General features: G+C 36.0%; 1 protein-coding gene across 2 annotated transcripts in view; it reads left to right on the top strand.

The window, feature by feature from the left end:
- Window positions 1-667: 667 nt before the first annotated feature.
- LOC132851579 (protein mono-ADP-ribosyltransferase PARP6) overlaps window positions 668-22,851 on the top strand; it is a 26,106-nt gene continuing 3,922 nt past the window's right edge. The window contains exons 1-20 of one of the 2 annotated variants that reach the window (XM_060878548.1): window positions 668-954; window positions 2,899-3,035; window positions 4,477-4,554; window positions 5,649-5,743; window positions 7,967-8,027; window positions 8,132-8,222; window positions 9,330-9,396; window positions 10,717-10,866; window positions 11,397-11,547; window positions 12,716-12,769; window positions 14,002-14,097; window positions 14,251-14,343; window positions 17,106-17,231; window positions 17,434-17,499; window positions 19,219-19,286; window positions 19,409-19,457; window positions 19,586-19,698; window positions 20,877-20,949; window positions 22,073-22,142; window positions 22,680-22,759. In XM_060878548.1, the coding sequence (XP_060734531.1) occupies window positions 3,021-3,035; window positions 4,477-4,554; window positions 5,649-5,743; window positions 7,967-8,027; window positions 8,132-8,222; window positions 9,330-9,396; window positions 10,717-10,866; window positions 11,397-11,547; window positions 12,716-12,769; window positions 14,002-14,097; window positions 14,251-14,343; window positions 17,106-17,231; window positions 17,434-17,499; window positions 19,219-19,286; window positions 19,409-19,457; window positions 19,586-19,698; window positions 20,877-20,949; window positions 22,073-22,142; window positions 22,680-22,759 (1,596 nt within the window). In that variant the 5' untranslated portion in view covers window positions 668-954; window positions 2,899-3,020. Of the gene's footprint in view, window positions 955-2,898; window positions 3,036-4,476; window positions 4,555-5,648; window positions 5,744-7,966; window positions 8,028-8,131; window positions 8,223-9,329; window positions 9,397-10,716; window positions 10,867-11,396; window positions 11,548-12,637; window positions 12,770-14,001; window positions 14,098-14,250; window positions 14,344-17,105; window positions 17,232-17,433; window positions 17,500-19,218; window positions 19,287-19,408; window positions 19,458-19,585; window positions 19,699-20,876; window positions 20,950-22,072; window positions 22,143-22,679; window positions 22,760-22,851 lie in introns of both variants that reach the window. The other variant, XM_060878547.1, reaches the window with a different exon arrangement.

The following is a 22,851-nucleotide window of genomic DNA, read 5'->3' as shown; positions in this document are numbered from 1 at the left end:
AGAGAGAGAGAGAGAGAGAGAGAGAGATAGACAGAGAGAGAGAGAGAGAGACAGAGAGAGAGAGAGAGAGATAGACACAGAGAGAGAGAGAGAGAGAGAGAGAGAGAGAGAGAGAGACAGATAGAGAGAGAGAGAGAGAGAGAGAGAGAGAGAGAGAGACAGAGAGATAGAGACAGAAAGAGATAGAGAGAGAGAGACAGAGAGAGACACAGAGAGAGAGACAGAGACAGAGAGAGAGAGACAGACAGAGAGAGAGAGAGATAGACACAGAGAGAGAGAGAGACAGATAGAGAGAGAGAGAGAGAGAGAGAGAGAGATAGACAGAGAGAGAGAGAGAGAGAGAGAGAGAGACAGAGAGAGACAGAGAGAGAGAAAGAGAGACAGAGACACACACAGAGAGAGCGAGAGAGAGAGAGAGAGAGAGAGAGAGAGAGAGAGAGAGAGAAAGAGACACAGAGAGAGAGAGAGACAGCGAGAGAGAAACAGAGAGAGAGAGAGAGAGAGAGAGAGAGAGAGAGAGAGAGAGAGAGAGAGAGAGAGAGATTTGTTTCTTTTCTTCCCCTTCTCTCTCAGCCTGCATAGCCGGTCAACTGTAGATCACATGATCCTGTAGACTGGCTCCTTCTGCGCATGCTCAGCCTGCTCTGTGTTGTCAGGCAAAGAATAACGCAGCGTTGGTAGCTGAGATCTGCAACAGATAAACACACACACACATTTGGAGCAAACCAGAATGCGATAATCACCATTAAAACAGCACGACAACGGAGATTACTTCCTCATTTTTTAATTTTGCTCAGACATTTTAGATCTTTTTCTGAAAGCATCACTGTGAACCAGGAGAAGAGAGGAAGAGGAGGAGGAAGAGGAAGAGGAGGAGAAGTAGGCATCACTGGAGGAAAGTCCATTGAAGGAGAGGGACTGCAAAGAGCCTGTCCCTCCATCTTTTTCATGAAGGTAAGAGATAGAGGGATAAATACAGGGAGGAGGAGAGAATGATGGCGGGAGGGGAGGGGGGTGTTTGCCAGCATCCCTGATGTGCTATATGTATCAGTATGTGATGCAAACGTGTCAGAGCTCTATGCATTTACATTTCCAGAGTGAATTCCATTATCTTATTTTTTTTTATACAACTGAGTAATTGAGGTTTAAGGGCCTTGATCAGGGGCCCAATAGTGGCAGCTTGGTGGACCTGGGCTTGAACCCACAACCTTCTGATTGGTAGCCCATCACCTTAACCACTAGGCTACCACACACCCCGGTCTACAAGGATAGATGCCGATGTGTCAAGGACATGGAAGAGGCAGAAGGACAGGTTGATGCACAATTAGATGAATAGAATGAAAATATGCAAATATGTTTCTACATGTTAAATCCTAACATTGTGAGGAAAATGTGCAGCATTTGTCTATGTACTCTTACAATCCATGATAGAGCTTTACAGTCATGGAAAAATTCATGAATTAATCTAGATGGCACTTTTCTGGGTAGAAACAGAGTCAATTAGAATAAGGGATTAGAAGTAAAGGAAACTACGGGATGGACGGATCAGAAAAGATGAAGAGGAAAAAGATTGAAGATGTTCGACTAGTAACTCTGTAATAAGCGTTTAATCACTAAAACCCATAAATTTGTTTTTTTATTTGTTATTTTTTAAATGTATTAAAGAGTTTGCTGAAGGCTTAATATTCAGATCAAACATGAGGATTAAAGCATCAATCAAATGAAGAAACGAACACTGATATAAATCACAGATTTGTCTAAATATTTCATTGCACAAGACGTATGTGAAAAATACATGGTTTATTGGAATAAATCAAAATAATGAATAATATTCTACTGTGATGTAAGCTAAGGTTAAAAAAATAAACAATCTTGTAATAAATATTAGAAATCTTTATACTCCAATATACCCAATATTATATATATATATACGTATATATGTATATATATATATGTGTATATATATATATATATACATATATACGTATATATATATATATATATATATATATATATATATATATATATATATATATATATATATATATATATATAAAAAAATCACAAATGATATTTAAATATAATTTTAGTCTAGTTTTTAGGTAAGATACATATACACAAATTCACATGTGATTTATACACGTTATATTTTTAAAATTGTGTTATACTTATTATTTTGTCAACTTTTGTCACATTTATTCTTACTTATTGTTCTTTTTTGCTCTCTATTGTGAGATCTATGCTTATTTTAGTTCTTATTAATAATAATAATAATAATAATAATAATAAAAGATTTTTTGCTAAAATATGGAAATGTCTTTCAAAACTAATTTAGAACATGTAGAAGCATGAACGCACACACACCCACAAACACACACACACACAATTAACTGCACACACACTCACACTCTCACACACACACACAGACGCACACACGCGCACACACACACACACTCATGACACATACACATACACACACATACACACACACGTGCACACACATATACTGTACATGCATGCACACACAAACACACGTACACACACACATATATGTGCGCACACACACACACACACACACACACACACACACACGTACACAGCCTCTCACCCACACACTCTGGCATGATTCATGAAACAGTTACACAAGCCAGAAACGGCTGTTGCTAAGATACATGGCAAGGTGCGGAGTCGATGATTAAGCAAAGACAGAGATAGCGAGTGATTATAAACTGGTATGATTAAGCAGAACAGAGAGAAATGAGATCATCCCTGAAATGTTGATCGGGAAATTTTTGTTTCAAGCTCGGCTCTAATTTGATCTGGTAAATGTTTTTTCCTCTAGAATAATGAGGTGTCATTTTTAGATTCCTTTGCTTTACCTTGTTTCTTTCTCCACAGTTTTGCCTCCATAGAGAAGCATCAGAGCTTCCGTCTGATCTAAGCAGTCTGTTCCATGCCGTTGGGGGGTTCGATGTGAAATGGATGGGAACAGCCCAAACCTGTCAGAGCTTTATCTCTAAATGACTGATTCAATGGTAAAACTGCATCTTTAATAAACTCGGGGTTGCTTGGGGTCATGTATATACGAAATGCTTTCACATCCTCTTAAATTGACTTTACTGCTGCAAAGACGATAACAGATGATTTACTGTATCTAAAGTGAACGATGAGGGCGTACAGTATTAACCTCTAAAACACTGGGTTCCTCAGTGGTTTCTCTATTATCTATCAGGAGATCACAAGCTCAAATCCTAACCATGCCTCAACCAAATAGTAAGTACAGTCACTGAACACTTTATTAGCTATTCAAACAATTAACTAATCAGCCAATCGTGTGGCAGCAGTGCAGAGAATTAAATCATGCAGATACGTGGCATGACACATGGTGGTTTGATCTCCTGGGCTTTACACACAGAACATTCTCGAGAGGTTACTCAGAATGGTGCAATAAACAAAAAACCTTCAGCGAGCAGCAGTTCTGTGAATGGAAAGACCTTGTTGATGAGAGAAGTCAAAGGAGAATGGAGAGACTGGTTCAAGCTGACAGAAAGGCTACAGTTACTCAGATACCCATGTTACAATTCTAGTGAGTAGAAAAACATCTCAGAATGCCTCACAACATCTCAGAATGCCTCGTGCCTCACAACACGTCAAACACAGAGGCAGATTAGCTACACAGAGGAGATCACGCTGAGTTCCAGTCCATCAGCTAAGCAGTGCAGCTGAGAGTGCAGTGGTCACAGATTCACCAACAACAGAACAGTTGAAGACTGCAGAAACGTAGCTTGGTTTTGAATGCTGCTGAGGCACATGCAGCTTATTAATGTTCCTTTTCACTTTTAAGGCATGTATTAGTACATTAAACAGAACAGCCCGTGTTAGCAGTTCATAAGAGAGAGTTGCACTTTGGCCATTTCGTGCTCATAAAAATCAAGATTGACTGTTTTGACTTATCTCTATATAGCTAAAAGTTTGTGAACACCTGATCATTACATTCAAGTGCTTTTTAATCATCTCAATACTCATCTTAACCCCCTTTTTTCTTAGTATAACTTCTGGAAAGGCTTCTCTTTTCCATTAGATTTTGGAGCATGACTGTGTGGATTTGTGTTCATTCAGCCTCAAGAGCAGGTGAGGAGGTCTGGGGTTCAGTCGACGCTCTGCTTGAGTTCTTCCATTCCAAACTTGGTACAGTGTGTCTTTATAGATAATGCTTTGTGCACAGATGCATTGTCATGCTGGCGCAGGTCCTAGTTCCAGTGAAGGGAAATTGTAATGCTTAGCGTACAAAAACAACATACGGGTGTGATGGTCAGGTGTCCATAAACGTTTGGCCGTATGGCGTAGCTTAAAGTTAAGCTTATTTGTTAATTCTTCTTTTATTTTCTTATTTTCACTTGCTGAGACTTGGCTTAATGTTGGTTATCAAGACCGTTTGAAATATATCTTGGAAATAACTGAACATATTTCGTGCAGGACATAAAAGGCCAGTGTTGGACGGATGAGGAATCAGATGGAGAGAATGAGCCCGAGCAGTTTCTCTATGGAATTCAGGTAAACAGCCATCAACTGAAGCAAGCCAAAGAGAAAATTGTTACGTATAACGTTTATAGTTTAACCTGATGGACTGACATGCGGTGTTATGTGTGCACTTACTTTTAAAGGCCTTCTTTTAATTACAGTCAATATACCGGTAGGGAGGATGAAATGACATCTGTAATTATACACCAGAAACAAGCAAGAGGATCAAAAATCAGATAATAAGAACATAAAACTAAGATGTAGGAAAAAACAATTCAATAAAGTTTATAATGGAGAAGAAGAAGCCTTTATTTTGTGATATATACATTACAACACAGTGAAATTCTTTCTTTACATATCCCAACATTGGAGGTTGGGGTCAGAGCACAGGGTCAGCTATGATAATAGCACCACTGGAGCACAGAAGGTTAAGGGCCTTGGTCAAGGGCCCAGCAGTGGCAGCTTGGTAGTGCTGGGGCTTAAACCTCAATCCTTCAGTCAACAACCCAGAGACTTAACCACTTTATCCACAACTGTCTGTAGTGTATTTAATGGATATTTCTATATGACTATATACTCTAAATAATGTGAGTATATATGGACTGTATACTATATACTATACTATACTATATATAATGACTATATACTATATACTATACTACTGTATATATAATGACTATATACTATATACTATACTATACTATATATAATGACTATATACTATATACTATACTATATATAATGACTATATACTATATACTATACTACTGTATATATAATGACTATATACTATATACTATACTATAAAATGTATATAATATATTTATAAAAAACAGTTAGCGTTCTGTCTTAGCACCGGTCATCAGATGAGAGATGGGTCTTTCTCTTAACTGTAAATTCATTTAAAGTACAATATTACATATATAATTACATATTATATTTCGAAATACATATATATTACATACAATACATTTACTTATTATCATTATTTAATATCTGGCAAATTCAGATTTTGGAGCGTTTTCCAGTCAGCATGAGCTGATATCTGGAATACCTGGAATAGTTAGGAAGAACAATGATGTGGTCACAACATTATAATGAATATGTTTGGTTTTTTCCATCCACAGGGGACTTGTGCGGCCGATCTGTACCGCCATCCCCAACTGGATGCTGACATCGAGGCTGTGAAAGACATTTACACAGACAGTGCCATATCAGTCAGGTACTGGAAGAAGAGTCCATGAGCAACCAAACGGCAACAACAAGGGCTACAGATTGTCATGGATTTTATTTCATTTCATTTTAAAATTTCAAAGCCAAATATATTGGATTGCCAGAGTATTAGTTACTAATTAGTAAGTAGGCTAAAAACGTATTGTGTGTTAATACGCAAATAAACACAGGCCTGGATTTAATAACATGGAAGATCAGTGATGCTAGGCAAGGAAAAAAAACCTTCCTCGTCTTAATATCATTATTACAGGAAAGGCATCTTGTTGCTGTGAGAAAGGGTCTTGTAATTATGAGAATAGATAAATAAAATGAAAACAACTTTTTAGTAAAAGAAAATGGTTTGAGAATGATTTTTTTAGGTACAATAAATGTACCTTGTTGGTAGGAGAATAGGGTTTAATTATTGATTAAAGCAAATTGTTGAACAAGAAATAAAACATCTGGTCATGAAGAAAAATCCTCTGGTTACGACTAGATAAAATCATCTTATTACTAGAAAACATCTCGTTGTCCTAAGAAAAACATCTTGCTATTAAGTGAGAATATCTCTTAATCACAAGAAAAGCATCCCATTTACTGTAACATGTTGTTATTAGGAGATAAGCTTCTTGTTATTATATTATAGGACTTTTCTCATTTTAATCAGAAAACAACAGTTAACAAGCATAAGTCAGATTTTTTCATGCTGGACTCAACAATGATTAACGTCCATGAAACGTAGCTAGAATGAACTTAATTAAGCCCTTAGCTTTGTGTTGTTTTATGTAGCTTCATGGTCCTGGAGAAACGTTGTCTTATTTCATTATGTATTGCGTCAGCTATATAGGGTTGAAATGACAATAGAAGCTTCTTGACATGAACGTTCTTTGGTATAATGGAAAAAGGTCCTGTCACCTATAGAAATGGCATTAAGATGAAGGAAAAAGGGGAAGAATTTAATGATAGTTCTTTTGGGGATTTAAAAATGGCTCTAATTATGGTGTAACTGCAAAAGCCTCTTTTTGGTTCTTCACAAAACCTTTATTTTTTTAAAGAGTTTTTATTAAAGATGCCCTGCCACACGTATTTCATTACTTTTGTGGTAATGTCTGAAGTTTACCATGGACTCTGTAACTCTTTTTTGTGGAAATAATGCCTTGGTTACCTTGTTTCAAGCCATTCTAGTGTGGTATAGAAAGCCTGCAGGAAGACTCAGCTCGATTTGCGCCAGTTCTCATGAATATTCAAATGAGCTCTGCTGCTTGGCTCCGATTGGCTAACCGCTAGGATATGAGAGCATGACTATTCATTCACCCAGCGCAATAAGTAGCCTAGGCTACAGGAAATTTCTTTACAATCACCTTGAATTGCGGCAGAATGGCTTCTTCACAAGCCCGTTGACGTTCAGCCATCCTTGCTGTATAGGAAACTCACTGAGCTACACGAATTCTGGGGGCGCGGTCTCAAGTGGGAGAGCTCATGAATAGTAATGAGCTCAGTCACTCTGACGTCAGAGTGACCAGCTTTTCCAACTGACCTGATTTCTCCCCTTATTTCTTTTAAGTGGCTAGAACTGACCGGGGAGGTAACAGTTCGTTTTCACATTCACGACACAACACAAACACATATGGACCTAACACATATCAAAAAATACATGTAAAAACGGTTTTGTGTGGAAGGGCACCTTTAAACCCTAACATGGTTCTTTATATACACTACAACCATTTTGAAGCAACCCAATGAATCCAATTTTGAATGTGCTTTTTATAATGATTTAGTGCGTTTTTATTTCTTTATTTCAATAACAATCAACGATATTGTCTCATGACGTAATTGTCTGGGTTTGATAACAGTGACAACAGTGATTTTGATAACAAAACTCCTCTCATTTTTGTCTCGGATTTTTGGGACACTTCCATGCCAGACCACCAGAGGGCAATCTTGCATATATATTTTAAACTCATTTTCTGTTGTTTTTGTTTATGTTGCCACTTGTGTGTTTTTCCCTGGTTCACGTCCTGTCATTGGTTATTTCACTACAGTAATATATTTTAGGATTTTTCTCACCTATTTTCTCTATGGCTTCTATATAGAACTCTGTGTTTTTTTTATACAGAACCATAAGGAACCCTTCTTTTAAGAGTGTAAGATCCAATCTAATAGTAAAAAGTAAATAATAATCACAGACACTGTTTTTTTCTCCATCGTATAATTCTTTTTCTGCACCAAACAGAGAATACGGCACAATCGACGATGTGGATATCGACCTTCATATCAACATCAGCTTCCTGGATGTGCGTAGTTCTGTGATTTTTGCAGTATTCAAATTTGTATTGAAGTTTCTAGTGTGTAATCATTAGTAACTGTTGTTCTGTTATATACTGTATGTGGCTTGTAGGAGGAAGTTGCGACAGCATGGAAGGTCATTCGGACGGAGCCCATCATCCTCCGCCTCCGCTTCTCCCTCTCGCAGTACTTGGATGGACCTGGTAAGATACTCCACAGGCTGGTTTATCTTCAGAGCAGCAAGAATTTGTCTGTGTGTGAATCGTACAGGACGCTCAATAGGTTCTAGATGTGAGGAACATTCAAGCAAGAATCATTTGGTTCTGGGATGGATCAAACCCCCAATTTTCCTATTTATAAGGACCAAAGATTGTTTTAATCAGATGTCAAAAAACTGAAGTTCTGCCCATGTTCATCACTGAATGTTTTTGAGACGTCAGAGTTAAAAAAGTAAAAAAGTACAAAAAGCTTATTTTAGATCAGACTCACAGTCATAAATTTATTAGTTTGTTTGTATTGATTGAAAAGGTCTGACAAGTCAATTTCTAACGAAACACGCTTTCAAACTGCTTCTTACGCTACTTCTAAATGATCTTACGTCTTACATGAGCTCGCAGACACGTGATTGGTTAGTGTCACTATGATTGACAGGGTTTATCACTGACGTTTCACAACCAGTCATCACTGCCTCAGTCCATAATAATTCAATTCAGTTCAGTTCAATTCAATTTATTTGTATAGCGCTTTTAGCAGGAATTCTGGACTGGGAAACCTATTGAAATGAAAACCTTGTATTTGAAGGGTCCTTAATCCAAACCCAGTGATGCAAGATATACACAGAAATCCTGTACACGTTCACACAAAATCTACAAAAAAGTCAAATAAACACACTTTATCTACCAAAAAAAAAAATGATTAAAATGATATTTATTCATTCAATTCATCAAGTGCAGCCTTTCAGCTTCTTGCATCCAAATAAACAAAAGTAACCGAACAAACTAATAAAAAAAAAAATAATTAAATGACTATCTTAATACCGCATAGAAATAACTGTCGATGGGTTTGGAACTCAGATATTATACAGTACAACCTTCCTGCTTGTTCCTCATGTTAATGGAAATACTATGTTGTGCAGGAAATATTCATCAGCCTGTGGATCCATGACGTGTTCAGATCCATGATGTTTGTCATTGGAATCAAGCATTAGTGTAAATGGAGGTTAATAAACTGCCAATTAGATGGATGTACAGTATGTGTATGTACACTGTGTGTTTGGTGCATTACAGTGTTTATCATTTCATCCGTTACAGAACCATCAGTTGAAGTATTTCAACCCTCTAATAAAGATGGATTCAGTCTCGGACTTCAGCTCAAGAAGTAAGACATCTCTGTATTTGAGTTCTGTCTTTAAAAAAAATGGGATTTGTTCCTGTTTTGTTGTGTTCCAATCCACATTTGTGGTTAACATGAAGCTTGTTTGAAAGTAGACACTCGTTTCTTTAAGAATTTGTAGTTGTCATAAGTGTTTGGGTTTTTTTTGCTACTAGAAACGATAAATTCATAGAAAAATGAAATATTTTTTCACACAAATGTTTTTATGTGTTTCTCTGAGATGCTCTCTGAGATCCCTCAAGTGCTTCATTTTCATTTAGTTAAAATTGGCCTGAAAATGTGGGCTGCGTTCCTTCAATCTAATCGATTTACGTTTCTTCCCATTCTAACCTTCTACAGACTAATAAATTTCACAGCAGTTGCCTGATAAGTAAGGAATAATAACACTCACCTGCATGATATATTGGGAAAATTTTGTGGAAATGGAATTACCATCCCAGAGCTGATTGTTTTTCAAATCTGTCAATGATTACACAACTGTAAGAAAGGATTTTAAAAGGTGGTCGATACGATCCTTGGAAATCATTTAAACGACATTCAGTACTGTATATTAGTCATAAACTAGCCTCCTGGTGGCCAGCAGCAGGATCCTGTACAGTAATAACTGTAACCTAAAAAATACATGGATGCATGACCTCTACTCAAATTTACACACTGAGTCTAAATTGTTACTTCACTTTTATTTTAAAATTTTAATATCGGTTTATTTTTGCAGTGCAATCTTTTAGTTTTTTAGTAGTATGCTTTTTCCCAATGCACAGTAATATTTTTTGGTGGAAAACCAATGGAAGTAGTTAAAGCTTTACCTCTGGTTGATACAAAGAGCTGGAGACTAAAACTGGAGACTTCTTCCAATAAAGCAAAGTACTTTTAGATCTTACTCACGGAAATTCGCTAAACTATTACCAGCGATTTATTGTTAAGAACACCAATAATGAGAGTAAAAGGAACTTTCATTACATTTCTGGCATTTAGTAGACACTCTTATCCAGAGTGACCTACGTTTTTAATTCACTTTATACAACTGAGCAATTGAGGGCTAAGGGCCTCGTTCAGGGGCCCAACACAACATTGGCACCTTGGTGGACCTGTGATTTTGAACTCGTGACCTTCCGATCGGTAGTCCGACACTTTAACCACTAGGATACCACATCCCCCTTCTATTTAATTAATACAACTTCTATTTAATTAATCAAGAAAGTGAAAATTGTGCGGTTATGTAAAAAAACATAACAAAGTTCTTGATTTTTATTTGAGTTAAAACGCTAGTTAGAACATAAATTATGGTGGGGTTTTTTACTTCAGGATTCTGAGCACCTTCATCTCTCAGCAATGGAAACACCTGAGTAATGAGTTCCTGAAAGTTCAGCAGGAGAAGAGGCACAGCTGGTTCAAGGCTGGAGGGACGATAAAGAAGTTCCGTGCAGGCCTCAGCATCTTCTCCCCCATCCCTAAGTATGACGACTGCTTTCTAATTCCTTTTTTTTGTTCATTTTATTTCATGCTATTTGCCATGTTTTTCTTGTAACTTCTTGAAGTGAAACAACATTGTAGAACATGCAGCATGAAACATACGAAGTTACCTCGTCGTTTATTGGACAGTGTGCACCTAGAAACTTTGTTACTATGGTAACCGGTAGTAGGAACACCTACGGTCGACTTTGTGGTACAGTGACTGGAGATTTGCGGCCATAAATAAATGCATTAAATAAAATCTTCATTGTCACGTGATCTCATTTTGTGACTAGGGTTGCCAGATCTGCTAGAAGAGACCCAAATCACTATCTAACAATTTTTAACTTGGTAGCTAAGTATGCTTTTCAAACGCAGTAATGATCTTATACAAGATATCATGATTATTACAGTAATGGTCACAAGACCCTCTGCAAATACATCATTTAAATGATTTGGGTAAAATGCTCTAGAAAAGGAAAATCCCATTTATTGATGATCCCATTTAATGATGTCTCTGTCTCATGCTATAGATCTCCCAGTTTCCCGCTGATCCAGGAGACGGCACTGAAAGGGAAACTGAACGTGCCTGAGCTCAGAATGACCCGGCTGATGAACCGCTCCATCTCCTGTACCATGAAGAACCCAAAGGGGGAGCTGTTCAGTTATCCCCCTAACAGCCAGGTCAGCTAATGCACTCACACACACATGCACACACAAACACACACACCATCTCTTGTCTACAGCAGTGTACTAAATTACAACAACATGAACACTGAGAGCCTCTTATTGAACCTGTGATATATGTAATAGAAGAACATTTGTTTTTTTTTTATGTCCTATATGTGAACATTACTCAGTACAGTGACATCACAATCCCAATGCAATGACCAATACAAAACTAATCTGAACATTAGATATACTGTAATGTGCAAATTATGGGTAACAACTGTCCGGGAAATCTACATTATATGATTGAAAATATAATGCTGTAGTGCATCAGATTTTGCTTTGCAATATTCACATTTATGTTTTTGTATTTGTTTAATGGGTTTTTTTGTGTGTGTGTGTGTGGTGTTGCTGTGTTTTTTAGTTTAGTTTTGTTTTGTTTTTGTATTATTTCACAGTCATCTAAACTAATTTCAGAATAAGATTCAATTTGCGTTATTAGTTTTTCTGTCATGTCGTTTTTAAAGGCTTTTCTGTTGTGTTTGTGGTTTTTCTGTTGTTGTTTTTTTTTCCGTTGTTGGTTTTAGCTTCGTTATTGTATTTCTGCTGCTTTTCTGTTGTCTTTTTTGTTTGATTTTTTTTGGTTTTGCTGTCAGATTGTGTTTCTTTGTAGCTTTGTTATTATGTGTATTTTTCTTGACACATTGCTTTTTCTTTATTTCTCTTGTTTGTGAGTGTTTTTGCTTTGCTGTTGTTTTTGCGGTTATGTTTGTGGATTTGCGGCCTCATTTTGTTTTTTTTTCTTATGGGCCACTGTAGTCTACAGCGTCATATATATTTCTGTTATAATGGATGTTCTTTTTGTTTGAAACTGACCAAAAGACTTGAAGCTTCTACACATGTCTGTGCTGCCAAGTTGAAATTTTCCAGTCGCATGGTTCTTCACGGATGAAAGTGGGTTATGATGAAGCCGTTTTGACAGCAGATGATTTAAAGCCACTCCAGGTTCCCCTCGTGAAGCTTGTCTCCCCCCTTCGTCTGCCTCTGCCTAACATGGCTAGCTGGCGCCCTTTCCCATAATGCTTTGTCTCCATTGACCCATCAGACTGTGGCAGTCCCGGCGGGCAGGGCCCCGGCGCAGATTACCACGCGGCAGCTGATTGAATTGTTTTTCTCATCCCAGGCGGGCGGCCATTGCAAGAACATCCCCACTCTGGAGTACGGTTTCTTAGTGCAGGTACTTACTCGATTCCAGCTTTACAGCAGCAAATCAATCCAAATTTTCACCCACACATGGACTAACTCCATCTTCCCACAAGCACGCAATGGATTTAAATCATGTGATTGTGTTAATGAACCTCTAACTCAAAAAGTCATGTGCATGAGTCATGATGATTTGCCATAAATCTGTCCGAATCATCAGTGATGTGTGACATCATCCTGGACACCTCACAGTTTACTCATCTGTGTGTTTGTGATGTGAAATCTAATAGACGTTCTTTAGAGTATGAATGTAGGCAGCGAAGATGTATAAGACGCTACAGGCAGAATAATAGGAACACTACTGAATGAAAGGCTTTCATTTAAAAAAAAATAATAATAATATATACTATATATATATATATATATATATATATATATATATATATATATATATATATATATATATATAATAATAATATTAATAATAATAATAATAATAATAATAATATATGGAATTGTGAGTGTGCCACTCAAAAAATGTAAATAATTTTTTTTTTACAAAACAAACATTCAAATTGCCTTGAAAAATGTATTTTTGTTTCTCTAGATCTGATTTTCTTGCAGAAACAAATGAACTAAAACGTTTCCTCTACATCAGGTGTTATTTATTAAACCAAAATTTGGTTCAATTAGCATAAAAAAGCACCAAAAATCAACAAGAAAACAAATAAATAAAAGCTCTAAATTGTTTACCAAAAATCAGATTTCTGTAAATAAACAATCATTTAAAAAATATCTCAAATTTCAAATGTGAGATCAAAAATAAACAACAAAAATGAAAAACACCATCTTTATTACATAGTCATAAATGTAGCTTGGAAATAAAAAGAAAGAAAGAATGAAAGAAAGAATGAAACACAAAAAACATGAACAGTATTTTATATCAGTTATCTTTAGGGTGGTGGAGTTGAGTCAATCTATATTCCTTACACCAGATTTCTTTTATAGGCAAAATAAAAAAAGAAGAAAAAAAAAGAAAAAGAAAAAAAAAAGCACTCAAGAAAAAATAGATTTTTCATTTTATTTATTTATTTATTTAGTGTATCATTTAAATGGTTTAATTAATTTATTCATGAATTTATTTATTTATTAAAACTGTTCAGATGGCAGAAGACTGTACATTTTTTTTACAATTTTTTTTTTTTGTGTCGTTACATAAGTGTGCAGATTCCCTCAATCCCTTTTCTCCTTCTTTCCCTCGTTCAGATAATGAAGTATTCTGAGCAGCGCATCCCGACACTCAACGAGTACTGTGTGGTGTGTGATGAGCAGCACGTCTTTCAAAATGGCTCCATGCTCAAGGTATCTGACACACACACACACACACATACACACACACACACACACACACACCATATGCCACACCTACATCACATCCATTACTGTAAAGCGGTTTATTGTATAATAAAGGAGGGATGTGTTATTTTCTCTGATAGCTGTGGTCATTTTCTTTAGCCTGCTGTGTGCACCAGAGAGCTGTGTGTGTTCTCTTTTTACACTTTGGGAGTCATGTCAGGGGCAGCTGAAGAGGTGGCTACAGGAGCTGAGGTACACACTAACACATAAATATCTAAACATCTAACATGCCTGTATATCCACATGCACGTGTATCACGTGGTGCATAAGCACTGTTCAGTGTTTCCTCTTATTATTATTATTATTATTATTATTATTATTATTATTATTATTATTATTATTATTATTATTATGATAAGAAACCAAACTGTAATAGGCAAAAGTAATGAAACAAACATTTATACAATAAACAGTACAGCAATTCGTGGGAACATTGGTTGAAATATTGATACTATCATCATTTAGCTATGTACATAATTTCATAATGTCTCTATATGCATTTAATGACACGTCACACTCTATATAACAGGATACGGTCAAACCACAAACCTAACTATAGTTAGCTACAGCTATGTGTAGGGAAGTGAAGGATTAGTCCGAGGAATCATTTCAGGCAACTATTTGGATTTACTTTAATTCATCTTACATTTTTCTACCATCAAAAAAAAAAAAAAAAAAAAAAAAAAAAATATATATATATATATATATATATATATATATATATATATATATATATATATAATTTATGCCTGTTTTTATGTGTTTATGTTCAGCATTAAAAGTCTTTTGTCATGTCTCACTCCACAGTGAATATAAAAGTTAATATGAAGCTCGAATGAAATTAGACACTCAATGGATAAGAATTTGCAGTGTTTTATCAGCATTTCTGTTTTTCTCTAGAATACTAAGGGTGATATATTCATAGAAAAGTACAAAAGATATATATTTCTTCATGTCTTAGAATTATATGGTGATATTAATACAATTTCTGTTGTATTATAAAAAAATTCTGTTGCTTATGAAAAAATGCTTGTTCATAAGCATCTAAAATTTTATCTTTGACCACTAAAATCAATATTTTCCCAACAAAGGTAAAAAAAAAAAAAAAAAAAATTTCCGGCTATAAAATAAAAGTCTTAAGAGGCATTATTATATATTTTATGCATTATTATATATTTTTTACATTTTTATTTTGTCATGATCTTGACATACATTAAGAACAGTTGTTTTCTCGTTATCGTGTCTTAATTTTCTCATGATGTCATTTTTGTTGTATATTTTGGTCCAAGTGGCTCGGTCATGTAAAAGTTATCGGTCGCTGACAGACATAAACCTATTTCAGTTTGAGTGAATCTCTGATCAAAATAAAAGCTTATGTGATCGTCCATGATGTTGCGTACTGCGCTTTTGCTGACTCTAGAACATATTCTCATGCCGAATAAACAGAAAAATTAAGTAATGTTGACAGCAGGAGAAAATCAGGCTGTGATCACGAGAATAGAAGAAAGAAAGAAAAAACAAATAAATAAATAATAATAATAATAATCCATGATCATCCATAAGAACATGTTCAATACATTGTGTACATATACATACTTGTGTAATAGCAGCAGTATTGAGATGAGGTGTTGAAATGCGGTGTGCAAAACAGCAAGTGAGTGAGTGATTGATTCTTAAAGTCCAGTGCAGTTCACACAGTTGAGTGTGTGTGGGCTTAAGTGTGTGTTTGGTATAGTTCAGTTCTGATTCTTAACGAGTCTGTCGGCTTCGTGAAGAATCTTTCGTATCTTTTTTAGATGGCTGGACGGTGAAGAGTGTGTGGGGATTTTCGTGATGTCGATATGATAAGAAAACAAGGCAGAGAAAGATATAATAATGCATGGCCTATTAGGACTTCCGTAATAATCCCTTTGTTTCTATTGATTGAAAATGTCCTACGAGCCGGTTGGAATGGAACCTTATCGTACTGACAAAAACGGTTAAACGTAGCTACATTTAAAGCTAAGCTAGTTTGATGAAACTCAGACATGTAAATGAACTGTAACAGTTTATAGAACAGTGTTTTTATGATTTATGTGTATATACAGTACAAAGGTGTCTGTGTATGGTAAAGACGGTCACGTTTCATCCGACTGGTTAACAGTTCCTCATTAATCCAGGTTCATGGTTCAGGAACAGACATTTGGGATCTAAACATAGTAATTTTGAATTTAATCTAGTTCAGTTTGATTTTATTTGTATAGCGTTTGCGTTCAGGAATTCAAAGATACAAAGCAGATTTACTAAAATCTTGGTTTAGACTGAAGTTTCTCATGAGTGACAATGACAAGGAGAAAAACCCAATAGCTTAGATGATATGAGGAAGAAAGCAGGCTCAGTCACAACCTACCCTGTCCTACAGTAAACAGCAATACAGCGAAAAAACATATAGCACCAAATATGAGCACCAAATTTAACAGTTATTAATGGTTAATTATTAATCACAGCTCAGATCACAGTAGCTTAGCAACAAGACCTTGCAATAAACATTTACAGAAAAACTCGGTGTCATTGATGATTGCACTGTGATGACGCGCAGACGTGTGCGTGGGCAGGACGTCTGATCTGAAGGCAGAAGCGTGTAGGCGTTTCATGAGGTGGTCGTGACCGTGGCATTTACATTTGACACAGCGTCTGTGACTCCTTCCATCTGTCACACCTGCTGTGAAGACAAAGAAAACATTTCAAAACTCCCTGTGAAGAGAATTCATTCCCACCAGGCAAGTCAAGCCAACAATTAAATAACAACGTTTGTTCAATACAACCTTTAGATGATCAAAATTCTTCTACATATACAGTCCTACAGTCCGACCTGCTTTCCCAAACCACCTCACATACAGTGTGTCGTTGTCGCTGTGAGGCAGATTGACTGTATTGTGTCTTCTTTTTGTCTTTTTTTGGATGTTTTTATACAGGTTGTGGATCTTCTAGTAGCCATGTGTAGAGCTGCTCTAGAGTCTCCTCGGAAGAGCATCATATTCGAGCCATATCCCTCTGTAGTCGACCCCAATGACCCCAAAACACTTGCGTTTAACCCTAAGGTGACTATACATCTCTTATCTAACACTGATTGTTGTTTCAACTGTTTTGTTATATGATGCCGTTCTATCTTTTCCTATCTACTAATTTTATCCAAAATTATGTTTTATGTACAGTATATAGTTTAATCTGTTTATGCACTGTACCGATATTTGCTCTTTGTGTTTATATCTTGTGTGTTTGTCCATGGATGATGTGCCACAGAAGAAAAATTATGAAAGACTTCAGAAGGCGCTTGATAGTGTTATGTCCATACGGGAAATGACCCAGGTATGGCAGTTTGTCATTAACAGGTCTGTAACACTCAGAGATGACCCAACATTGTCATATGTTGTACATTTTCCACAGGTTTTTTTTGTTTTAACCCTTTTGTAAGTAACTGTACTAACTGAGAGAGTGTATTTGGTATATAAGTGAGTGAATGTGTGTGAAGGGTGTATGTCTTTGGTGTTACTGTACCATGAATGAGTGTGTCTAGGGTAAAACTACTGGTGTAACTCTACTATTATTGGGGTGAGGGTGTATGTCTTTGGTGTTACTGTACTATAAGTATGTCTAGGGTAAAACTACTGGTGTAACTCTACTATTATTGGGGTGAGGGTGTATGTCTTTGGTGTTACTGTACTATGAGTGAGTGTATCTATGTTATAACTACTGGTGTAACTCTACTATTAGGGGTGAGGGTGTATGTCTTTGGTGTTACTGTACCATGAATGAGTGTGTCTAGGGTAAAACTACCAGTGTAACTCTACTATTAGGGGTGAGGGTGTATGTCTTCGGTGTTACTGTACTATGAGTGAGTGTATCTATGTTATAACTACTGGTGTAACTCTACTATTAGGGGTGAGGGTGTATGTCTTTGGTGTTACTGTACTATGAGTGAGTGTGTCTAGGGTAAAACTACTGGTGGAACTCTACTATTAGGGGTGAGGGTGTATGTCTTTGGTGTTACTGTACTATGAGTGAGTGTGTCTAGGGTAAAACTACTGGTGTAACTCTACTATTATTGGGGTGAGGGTGTATGTCTTTGGTGTTACTGTACTATAAGTATGTCTAGGGTAAAACTACTGGTGTAACTCTACTATTAGGAGTGAGGGTGTATGTCTTTGGTGTTACTGTACTATGAGTGAGTGTATCTATGTTATAACTACTGGTGTAACTCTACTATTAGGGGTGAGGGTGTATGTCTTTGGTGTTACTGTACCATGAATGAGTGTGTCTAGGGTAAAACTACCAGTGTAACTCTACTATTGGGGTGAGGGTGTATGTCTTTGGTGTTACTGTACCATGAATGAGTGTGTCTAGGGTAAAACTACCAGTGTAACTCTACTATTAGGGGTGAGGGTGTATGTCTTCGGTGTTACTGTACTATGAGTGAGTGTATCTATGTTATAACTACTGGTGTAACTCTACTATTAGGGGTGAGGGTGTATGTCTTTGGTGTTACTGTAATATGAGTGAGTGTGTCTAGGGTAAAACTACTGGTGGAACTCTACTATTAGGGGTGAGGGTGTATGTCTTTGGTGTTACTGTACTATGAGTGAGTGTGTCTAAGTTATAACTGCTGGTGTAACTCTACTATTAGGGGTTAGGTTGAATGTCTTTAGTGTTACTTTGCCCTGAGTGAGTGTGTCTATGTTATAACTACTATAAGTAAGTAGTGGGCATGTCTTTGCCCACTGAGTGATTGTGTCCAGCTTATAAATCTTAGTGTAAGGGTTGAGGGGGTATGTCTTTGGTGTTACTGTACCATGAGTGAAAGTGTCTATGGAATTACTATTAGGAGTGAGTATACTGGATGTGGGATGTGGGATGATAGACTCTATATTAGGTGTAACTGTAGTACAAGCAATAATATAATATGTCTTTGGTGTATCAGTACTATGAGGAATGTGAGGCAGTGTTTGGTGACATTCATACTCTCAAGAATAAAGACTTTTACCTTTGTTGTGGTCTTTTGTGTAATTGTGACTCTGTGAATGTTATCAGGGATCCTACCTGGAGATAAAGAAACAAATGGATAAACTGGACCCCCTGGCTCATCCTCTACTACAGTGGTAAGTGGCTTAAATACTTTTAATGTATATACTTTTACATTTTTCATGTATATATTTCCATACACAATTTGACGATCTTACAAACTAGTCTTTCTATCGTTTCTGATTACGTTCTTCTGCAGGATAATATCCAGTAACAGGTCTCATATTGTCAAACTGCCTCTGAGTAGGGTATGAAATTCACTGTCAAATTTATTCCCATATATTTCATTAAGCTTGATGCTTGTGTACTATTTGTGTACTATATACTAATTATTACCTGCTGAATCAGGGCTCTGTTTATGTCTCTGTTTGAGCAGCAGCTAAAGTTTATGCACACATCACATCAATTCTTGCTCCTGAGCAGCCCACCAGCCAAAGAAGCTCGGTTTCGGACAGCTAAGAAGCTCTACGGCAGCACCTTTGCATTTCAGTGAGCAGTTTTATTTCCTTATCAGACAACTTTTAATGGTGGAAAATGTTTATAAATCCAATTTTAAGCTAACCAGAATAAAAAGTCTTAGATGCTTTCGTTCTTTTTTTGTCTTGAATTTGAATATAAATTAACCAAGGTATAGGTAGGTAAGCATACTCAATTTCAGCTTATTTTAAACTTGAAATGTTTATTTGGATCTGAAACTTATATATAGTAATAATATGGTTGTATAACACTTATTTAATACATGCTGCTAATAATAATAATAATAATAATAATAATAATAATAATAATAATCATTTGTGTGTATAAAACCTATTTAATACATGCTGCTGCTAATAATAATAATAATAATAATAATAATAATAATAATAATAATAATAATAATAATCATTTGTGTATAAAACCTATTTAATACATGCTGCTAATAATAATAATAATAATAATAATAATAATGTGTGTGTATAACACCTATTTAATACGTGCTGCTAGTATTATTATTATTATTATTATTATTATTATTAGCATTAATTAATTAATTTATTACTATTTAATACATGCTGATAATAATATGAATATTAATAATAATTATAATAATAATAATAATCATTTGTGTGTATAAAACCTATTTAATACATGCTGCTAATAATAATAATAATAATAATAATAATAATAATAATAATAATAATAATAATAATAATAATTTGTGTGTATAACACCTATTTAATACGTGCTGCTAGTAATATTATTATTATTATTATTATTATTATCATTAATTAATTAATTTATTACTATATAATACATGCTGATAATAATATTAATATTAATAATAATTATAATAATAACCATAATTTGGCAAATCTTCTCTAATTCTCTAATTTTCAGTTTCAACCGTAGATGGATAATGAATATAAACATTCTATTTCTTTATTGCAAGCACATTATTTTATTTTTGATTATGTCCTTCTAACACAGCAGATGATGCTCGTAAACTTCCTGAAACAGTCCTATAACGAGTTGATACTTGTTTAAAAATTTCTACTTATTGATGTGTGAGAAGAACAGATGGATGTTAAATCGCAATAGAAACTCTATCTCTCTAGTTGTTGTATAATTATTTATTGAGTGATATAACCAGATCTTACACTCACATACTTATCCCTTTACCGTTCTAGTGGTTCTCATATCGAGAACTGGCACTCTGTTCTGAGAAATGGACTAGTCAACGCCTCCTATACCAAATTACAGGTATGTATCATCATACCGGAAGGTGATTGGGTCCTGGGTACAGATTAGCTGCCTGGGTTGTGGACTTTGATAGAAACAAACGGCCTTGTGCTGTTTCAGGTCATTAGAGCCATTTTTTTGTGCTAACTCTAAATATTATACACATGTTCAAGCTTTACAGATGCTTTACAGACCTAAATATGTGTATAAAGTAAATAAAGTGAATTAATTAATTCAGAGAGAGTCTGACTCCTAACCCTAAGGTTGTGGGTTTGAGTCTCGGGCCGGCCACGACTGAGGTGCCCTTGAGCAAGATGGAGAGAAAGACTAAAGTAAATACTTTAATATTGTATGCAATACCATATTTTGTGTTGAAACATGACCATCACACCAGTTCCAGATTTTTTTTAAAGTGTTACTGACCTCCACCCTTCTCAGAAGGCTTTCCACTAGATGTTGGAGTGTGGAATTCAATGGGTTTGAGCCAGAGTCAGGGTTTTGTACAGGACACTTGAATTCTTCTACTCCAAACTTAACACACCATGTCAAGCTTAACACACTTTTGTCAACTTCACACTTACCAGTTCCTGGTCCCCTTTTTAAAGATCTGTCCCCTTTTTAAAGGTCACGCCAGTAATTACTCTCAAGTGAAATTTGATGATCTCAAGGGATCATCACTCAACATCAGAGTACAGGAATGTGGTGTCTTACCAAGCTACCACTGCTGGGCCCCTGGGCAAGGCCCTTAACCCTTAATTGTTCAGTTGTAAAAAAAAAAAAAAAATTGATAAAAAGGTAAGGCATTCTGGATAAGAACGTAAAATGACGTAAATGTAAATGTCTTTATAGTTCCCAGGGGCTTTGTGCACAGGGGCATTGTCATGCTGGAACTTGATTAGGTCTTAGTTCCAGTGAAGGGAAATTGTAATGCTACAGCATAATTCCATCTTTGTGCAACAGCTTAGTAAAGTAAAATGTATGGATGTGATGATCAAGGGTGCACATATCATTTGGTCATTGCCAGTCTGGATGTTTTAGAACTATCATGTCAGTTTAACGGTAGGTTGACTAGAACCTCAGATGAACCGTGACTGACATTCATAGCTAGACTAATATCCGACGATCTTCCTCTCTTCAACCCAAGCTGCATGGGGCAGCCTATGGGAAGGGCATCTATCTCAGCCCCATCTCCAGCATATCTTTCGGATATTCAGGTAGGATCCTCAGCCGGAATCGTGTCATGGCTCCATGCGTCTCTGTCCTGCACACTTTGTTTCACATCATGTGCTTCCGGTGCCATGCTGTTGGATGTGTGTTGCCCAAAAACATAACATCACCGCATTATTTCCCATTGTATCCCATTGTGGTCAGGGTTTGTTACAGTAGTTCTGTTGTTTGTACAGTTTCTTTTTGTTTCGTGTATTTAACCAACAAACACGTCATCATATGTGAACTAAATGCTCCTGCTAACACACAAAACACTGAAACACACAGACACTGAACCCACGTCTCTGATGGAAAGCAGAAGAGGAAACAGTGTAAATGTGTATTTTTAGGAAAGAAGGTATAAACTGTCATGAGATGTTATGGCTTATGAAATCTTCATGTCTGGTGTAATACCATCAATCACACTACGTTCTAATCCATCATAAGTGCTTCATAACGTGATGCATGGGCTTCAGTGGAAATGCTATATAAAAATATTGAATATTATAGCTCAGGTGTGTGTGTGTGTGTCTTTGTGTGTACAGGAATGGGTAAAGGACAACACCGGATGCCAACTAAAGATGAACTGGTGCAGCGTTATAACCGTATGAACACAATCCCACAGGTAAGACTTTTACTATGCTCAGGATCATGAAGATGCATTAGGCTCAGTTTGGATCTTAATTAAAATATTAAGGTTAAGTGTTTTATATATAT

This window comes from Tachysurus vachellii, chromosome 9 (genome assembly GCF_030014155.1).
Source record: "Tachysurus vachellii isolate PV-2020 chromosome 9, HZAU_Pvac_v1, whole genome shotgun sequence".
NCBI classification, from domain to species: Eukaryota; Metazoa; Chordata; class Actinopteri; order Siluriformes; family Bagridae; genus Tachysurus; species Tachysurus vachellii.
This window is presented reverse-complemented; position numbering and strand designations above follow the sequence as displayed.